The sequence below is a fragment of the Epinephelus moara genome, chromosome 24, assembly GCF_006386435.1.
Source record: "Epinephelus moara isolate mb chromosome 24, YSFRI_EMoa_1.0, whole genome shotgun sequence".
Lineage (NCBI taxonomy): Eukaryota > Metazoa > Chordata > Actinopteri > Perciformes > Serranidae > Epinephelus > Epinephelus moara.
Genome location: NC_065529.1, coordinates 17,078,575 through 17,086,466, shown reverse-complemented (window position 1 = coordinate 17,086,466; position 7,892 = coordinate 17,078,575). Strand labels below are relative to the sequence as shown.

The 7,892-nt window shown below is 43.4% G+C and overlaps 1 protein-coding gene across 1 annotated transcript in view; it reads right to left on the bottom strand.

Moving 5' to 3' along the window:
* Positions 1-305: 305 nt before the first annotated feature.
* Positions 306-7,892, bottom strand: part of ppfia4 (PTPRF interacting protein alpha 4) — a 75,657-nt gene continuing 68,070 nt past the window's right edge. Inside the window, exons 25-30 of the mRNA XM_050037887.1 lie at positions 6,719-6,894; positions 6,403-6,500; positions 5,522-5,697; positions 4,250-4,318; positions 3,984-4,170; positions 306-1,860 (exon numbers count right to left, since the gene is read on the bottom strand). Coding sequence (XP_049893844.1) covers positions 1,817-1,860; positions 3,984-4,170; positions 4,250-4,318; positions 5,522-5,697; positions 6,403-6,500; positions 6,719-6,894 — 750 coding nt within the window. The 3' untranslated portion in view covers positions 306-1,816. The remainder of the gene's footprint in view (positions 1,861-3,983; positions 4,171-4,249; positions 4,319-5,521; positions 5,698-6,402; positions 6,501-6,718; positions 6,895-7,892) is intronic.

Here is a 7,892-nt window from a genome sequence, read left to right as displayed (position 1 = left end):
AACGATATGAGGCGGTCTTTGTGGAAAAAAAGCTTGTTTAGTGGACTAACTTTGCACTTGAAGGTTGCCCGTTCAATTACGTTTTAACAGGTCTGACGCTATGGCTGTATCTAGGCTAACGGCTAACATGCTAACTATTATCTGTATGTCACTAGTCACTTGAACCAAATTTAGGACGATAGGAGACAGGTTGAAATAAACCGAAATTTCCCTTTAACTACCGATGAGATACTTTGATATGATACCCTCAAAAGGAACACAAACACGGACCCCAAATCTTTAAAAAACAGCTTTACTCATGTCTATATAGTGTCATAAATACAGTTCACTTTTTTTAAATAGCCAAATAATAAAATCTTGATTTGTCAGCATTGTTTCACACCTGGAATAAAGACACAGTACTCATAGCTGCCACATAGCACATTACACCTTTTAGACACCTTGGAAAAACTCTGAAATAAAAAAAACAAAATAAAAGATTGTACACCCATCCAGCACTTCACTGGTTCATATGCTGTGTTCTCATTGGATGAGGAGTTGGTCAGCCAAGAGTACTGACTGCTCACTGGCACATCTCCATGGCAACTAAACGGGAGGTGACGGGACGGGATAAGACGAGTCCGTCACTTTGAGCAGTTTTACGTGTGTATCATTGGCTGATGTTGAGCAGCAGTTTACAGTTTGATTTGAGATAAAGTAAGGAATCAACAGAGAGGAGGAGCTACAGTGTTCACACTACCCATCCACAGAGAAAAGTCATGGTCACACGGCTGGGGTCGGCCTTTCACGCACAATTTCTCTACAAGTCTTGAGCAGAGAGACTCGTTCACAAACTCACACACACGCACAGACACACTCTTCATATTAAAGGATTCTCTCTAGTCTAGGCTACATAGTGTCATACTGAAGGCGAGAGAGGCGAAAAAGAGGAGAGGTAACAGCTACATAGTGTCAAAAGAGGAGGAGAAGGAGGAGGGAAAAGGAAAGAACAGGAGAAGAGGCAAAGAGAGAAGTCTGAAATTGGACCCATGAACCTGTGAAGAGTCCTTGTAGAAACGCACCCCCTTCTTAGTGAGACCCTCCCACTAACGATTCACACACTTACAGCATACAGCAAAAGACACACAAAGGTCCAACACGGAGAGAAAGAGAAAGAAAGAGAAAGAGAGAGAGAACAGTCACTATCGAATACAGGGCATTGGGTTTCATACAGCAATATTATATTATTTTCCATATATATTTCCAATATATATATATTTATATATATAATATTTCTATAAAAAACATAAGTCATCCATTTTATGTACAGAGACGATAAATGAGTAATACCTTGCATAACCGGTAGAGGGGCAATGTGCAGTGGGATCTGCCATTTATACAAGTATTCATCATTCCCAAGTCCAAATCAACGATGTGTCACCACCCCTTTAAATCTTTTCTACACTAACCAACTCTCTTGTTGCTCAGGAAGCGACGACACAGGACGATTGGTTCGGACTTGGCCATGTTGAGAGATTAGAACCAGGACAAGAACCCACAGCTGAGACCAGGGGAGCGGGAGCACAACATCACAACAACAAGGCTACTGGGAGCACTGGGGTAAACTGGGAGAGACAGGGATGAGTCTCCTTTACAGCAGCGAGCGCAGCCAATGAGCACTCTCAAGAGTTCAAAGGTCAGAGTTGGCCTCTGTATTGCACGTGTCCGTAGGAGAGGTGAGAGGTGAAAGGTGGGAGGCGAGGCCGGGCGACGAAGGGGTGAAGACCCCTCCCCAGTGGCACCCAGGACTGCCCTCTCCAGATTTGGCATATCACTCTCAAAAGGCCGCAAGCATGTGTCCGTATAGGTAATGAGAATGCACTGAAGGAGAGAAAAAAGGGGAGGAAAGTGAGAGAGCATGTAAGAGAAATGTTTTGCTTTGACATGTACAATACATGTCTAACCCTAACCCTAACCCCGACATGCACAATACAAGCAGATATCTAAATCATGACATGATTGTGGTAGAAGCCCATAAATGCCAAAAAAAACCAAAACCCAACCCTAATATTTTCAAATGAAACCACTCTCACAGCAAAAATCAATATCATTTTATCGCAGGATAGAAGACACTCTACACAATAACATTTAAAACCATATAAATGGGGACCCATTATGCTTTTTTCCCCCTTGTTTTCTGTCATTTGTATGATGTTACAATGTTGGCTGTTCATATTAAACATGGCCAAAGTTTTAAAAAAAAACTGTAAAAACCTCAGGCTTCAGACTGCTCTGAATACGCTACTCTCTATTTCTTTTTTTAGATTATTTTTTGGGTGTTTTTTGCCTTTATTGATAGGATAGCTTAAGAGAAACAGGAAACGCATGAGAGAGAAGGGGGGAAAACATACAGCAACGGGCTGGCAGTTGGAAACGAAACCGGGCCACTGCAAAGGACTCAGCCTATATGAGGCACACACTCAACAAAGTGAGCTAGAGGTCACCCCTATAACAGATTTCTTTATATGGTCATCTGCTCTAGAGATGCCAGTGCAAGTGTTTACATCACTTGTACCCCCTTTCCACCAAAATTAGCGCATGTAAGCGTGTTTTTTAAATTCGGCAAACCAGCTAAAAATAGGCTATAGACTCCTTTACCATTGCCAGTAGGACAGTGCGGTGTATATAGCTCTGCAGCAGAGGAGTACGCCTTTTCCTTGTGTGTGTGGGTGTGTTCTTGAATGTGTCACGTCGACGTCATGGATTGGCCACATGAATAAACAGTAGAGAGGAGTATAGAGATCAGTGAAAATGTTAAGGTGGTTACTCCTTTTAATATATCTCTAATTTATTAAGTCTCTCTTAAACTCAGTGCAGACTCATTTGGATCGATTTTAGTTTGAGCACTGCTTAGACGGAGGTGGACGGTATTTTGTGGTGGTGCGTCATTGCATCTCACTGGTAAAGGAACTAAAATTAGCGCAGTCACCCAGGTCTTTTGCTCCCATCAGTGCCAATTGGAGTCTGAGGTGATAAATACCTATGACCACTGCTGTGATATTTGACCTGGGTGTGAGTGCTGATTAAACCCTTTCCCATTGCATTAAAAAGCAGGTATTATTGGGGGTTTTTTGGAGTGAGAAAGGGGCAAAACACCAGGAAAACATGTAATCAAGATTGCTAATGTTGTTAATTTCGTATCATATTCCTGCTGCAACATGTCTAGTTGTGTTTTGAAGCTAAACTCTCAATAGCAGCTAAACAGTGTATGGTAGGGGGTGTCGGTGGCTTAGTGGATAGAGCAGGCGCCCCATGTACAGGGCTGTTGATCAGCAGCCTGGGTTCAGGTGTTCCAGTACAGACAGTATGAGGAAAATAAAGGTGTGTTTTAAATATGTTCTGGTGAAAAGCCTGAATGCAAGTATAAACCTGGAAATGAGCATAATAGGTCCCTTCTAACACTTTTCCACTAATTGTGGAATCAATGAACCAAAACCTGAGCAATAATTCAGTATCATCATTTATAGACTTTCAGTAGAACTATATCCTGTATAATCACACCATTACCATTGTACAAATTGCGGTTGCGTAAATTAATGATTCGAAGAAGAAGAGGTTATCATTCATACGCCTGGTACTGTAAGTAAGTGCCACATTCCTGCCTCATGCCGCAAAGCTGGGCAATGCTGGTTAAAAGCACACTGAGCTGTCAGTTCAGCAGTTTCAGGTGGTGTTTTGTTAGCTTACCTGTTAGCATTAGCGCTCCTGTTAGTAAGCAGAGAGAAGTTAGCATGAATAGGTCCGCACAGCCGAGGGGTCGAGTCTCGGGGGCGCCGGGGGAGGAGCTTGAGAGGACGGTGGCACAGAGGGGTTTGGACGCAGCAGGACAGAGAGGACACAGCGTGCAGTTAGTCAGTCAAGACAAGCAGAGAGAAGCACATAGATACACACAGAAAAAAATACACAAACTGAGGTAAAGGAGTTTGGTTAGTACTGTAACACACCTTCAGGCTGCAGCTGTTTCTTGGGCATCAAATTCACAGAGGGCGGCATGGACATGGATGGCATGCGGAAGCCAGCAGGCAGTGTTTCCATGGAACCCGCCATCATGCCCAGGCTCGCCCCTCCCTCACGTGACCGAAACCTTTTGCGCCACGATGGAGAGCGTCGAAAAGACTTGTCATCCCCACTCTACAGGGATAGAAAGAAAGGTCAGACACTTGGTCTTTTTTCAACAATGTTGTATTTGATCAAAGCTTTAAGAGGTCACCTCCTCTAGTCGGCGGTCGGTCCCCAGGGCTAACAGGTTGTTGAACTCCCTCTCTAGAACCTGCCGTGCCTGAGAAACAGCAGGAGACACAGTAAAGCTGTGGGCTGACCAGCCAGACTCAGAAACGAACCAAAGCTGATGGAAAAACGTCAATGAATACCTCTAATAAACAGAAGTAACCTTTATGTTTTTTGTTCACCAGTGAATATGAATCTGTGGGCTTGTCATCTCGACTGAAGCCTCTGACTGGTAATATTCTTTCAAGTGAAGCCTGAGTGAGAGCAACAGAGGCCTTCTGATCAGAGAACTGATACAGAATCTGAATCACAAGTAAATGCTGGCAGCATGTGGCCAGCGGGAGAAGGAAATGCTGACTGCACCCAAACTGCCGCGTCACCAAGGAGTAAATCAACCAACCTCATAAAAACTTCAATAAACTGTTATTGTTGGAAGATGGACTGGTGGCTGTAAGCTCATGGCCTGCCATGAGTTTGCACTACTGGGGATGAAGGTGTTGAATGTGTAGGATATTGCCATACTAAACAAAATAGATCTCATTGGTACAATTCTCTAGTTTATATATTTTATTTCCTAATTCCTTAAAGGAGGAGTGTGTCGGATTTAGTGGCATCTATGGTGACAACTGCGACTGCAACCTGCTGAAACTTCTCCCATGTGCCATACCTAAAATCCCGGGTAGGATTCTTTTGGCATTCATTGTTCAGGAGGTTTTTACCAGGTGCCAGATTATCCGCAGAGGCCTCTTACTCTCCAGAACAAACGGACGGTGATGTAAACCAGGAAAAACACAGAATAAAGCAGTTTCACATCAAAAATTACTGTTGGATCCGATGCTGTTTGGCTTGGTGCAGAAGGCTGCTGACTATGGTGGCCGACGCAAAAATGGCTTGATCTAGAACCAGTGTTTGGTTTGTCCGTTCTTGGCAACTGTACAAACATGGTGGACTCTGTGGATGAAGGCCTGCTCCCTATGTAGATATAAATGGCTCATTCTAAGGTAACGAAAACATGATGATGATACTTATTTTCAGGTGATTATACACTATTGAAAACATATTTAATTCTGTTATATTCCATTTTTGCAAACATATCTCCCTCAATCCTACACACTGGACCTTTCAGACTGCCCACAAAATGTTCCTTATTGCCTTTAAAAATCAGATCATACAACACTTGATATCTTTGTACCCTTCAGGTTACTTCAGTAATTGCATGCTGTGTGTAAACTGTTGTGATTTCCTCTATAACCACCTGTGTGTTCTGCATAGGGATCTGCAAGATGAGCGCTAGGCTGCTGTAGTCGAAGGTCTCGTCTAGAGAGATGAGCGCTCCGTGGACGCCGCTCTCCAACAGGTTGCTGCTGTACTCCCTCAAACCAATGGACAAGACCCAGTGGATCACCTGCTCATTGGTCCACACCAACACATCTAAAGTAAAAAGAGAGAGGCTTCAGACTTGCGCTACTGTAGCATAATGTTATGTAAAAATGTCAGCACACTTCATTACCGGTAAATAAGAGCAGCTTGATTTAGAGTCAGAGAGCTAGAAAGAGAGAGATAAAGAGATAATGTGCATGTCCACATAGTGTCAACTCACTGGCACACTCCCTTTGTTCATTTAAAGCACAGCTGTCAGCCAGCTTTCCAAGTTGGAACAGGCGGTGTGTGTGCATGTGTGCGTGTGTGTGTGTGTGTGTGTGTGTGTGTGTGTGCGTAAACAGGGCAGGACTCTGATTTGACATGACAGCTGAGTCAAGTTCATGTGCAGAACTCAAGGTCAAAAGGGCGAGAGAGCTGGATAGATCTAAGTGTATGTGTGTTTGTGATTGTATGTGTGTGTGTGTGTGTGTGTGTGTGTGGACTACTCTTGGTATGTGGAGCTTTGGATCATAAGATTGTAGGCCTGCTTCAGCTGGCTTTTTGACAGTCTAAGGTGCAGCTGTTTCACTGCTCAGGCCAAATTGAAAATATCAGGCAAAACCAGTAGGTGGTACTCTGGCCCGATAAGACCGTGGACGTGTGCATTCCTGTGCACTAGTGTTTGAAAATGTGTATGTGTGTGTGTGTGTGTGTGTGTGCGCGTGTGGGCTTTTTTTGTCACTGCGTGTGTATCGGGGTGTGTGTAAAGTGTACCTTTCATGTCGTGTTGGCTGTCCTCTCTCCGGCGCTCCAGGTCTTTCCTGTCATAATTGAGTCTCTTCAAGCACATAATCCCGTACTGCAGACTAGCCCTGATTCACACACACACACACACACACACACGCACACATGCACACACACACATACACACACAAACATGATGGAACAAACAAGCTCAAACACAAACACAGAAAAGCACAGGCACATATGCATCATTAGCTTTCTCATCTCCATTGCTAATGTGTCCAGTTAGCACATGAAAGGGGAGGCTCATCAAACAGCAGCTAAGATGATCGCCCTCTCTACAGACCTATGGAAGCTGTCCACCATCTTGAGGTGGCTCCTTAGATCCTTCTTGGTCAGGTGGTCCAGCATGCGTGCGTCCACCAGACACTCCATGAAGTAGGAGCGGTACTGAGGCAAACCGAGGCTTGGCAGCCACTCGTTCCCTATCCACTCATGATTCATATCGCCATACGCCAGAGTCTACGGGGAGAGGAGCACAGAATGTTACTAATTTGTGCAACAGAAAAGAGAGAGACTGGAAGTAAATGAATAAAATAATCCCCATTTTTTTGCGTATATGATTACACTTTGAGTCCAAATGTACCACAGGCCTTTTTTCACAGCAGGCATTGACACAAAGGCACAGGTGTTACTATAGCTGCTGTCTATTTGGGTTTTCCAGATCCATGGCACCAGTATTGTGCATATTGTGTCATTACTTTCAGTAGATACACCTGTGCTCTCTATGCTAAGATGAACCAAAATATTAAAAAAAAAATGAATCCTGTTGATCTGTCTATCTCAAGAACCGAAACATGTTCCTGTGGTTTTCTGTATTTTAAAATAAATCAGCTCTTCTAGCACACACAGGTGTTTTTAGTCATTCTCTCTGATTAGGCCTCTGCTGAAATTAACACTGGGCAGAATTATGCTGGAAATTACAATAAGCCACCAAACTCATAGGTCACAATAGGAAAATAAAAAGAAATAATTGATGACTGAATTCCATTGAACTGCTTTCAGAGTTGAAGTTAAAAATGTCTGCTGTGACAAAGTCCTATTAAAGGGGCAGTTCATTCCAAAATCAAAAATACATATTCTTCCTCTTACCTGTAGTGCTATTTATCAATCTAGACTGTTTTGGTGTGAGTTGCAGAGTGTTGGAGATATCAGCCGTAGAAGTGTCTGCCTTCTTTACAATACAATAGAACTAGATGGCACTCAGCTTGTGGTGCTCAAAGTGCCAACAGAATACATTTGAAAAACTCAACAGCAATGTCTCTTTCCAGAAATTATGACCTGGTTACTCAAGATAATCCAGACATGTTATGAGGTTTCATGTAGGAACTATTTTCTTTCTGCCAAACTACCCCCGTCAAACATAACACTGTGCAGAAGGAAGCATAAATGTATCATGCACAAGAGGCGTCCTCCTTGGCTGAGCTGTAATGTTAGCTAGCTCAGTGGTGCTAGGTGAG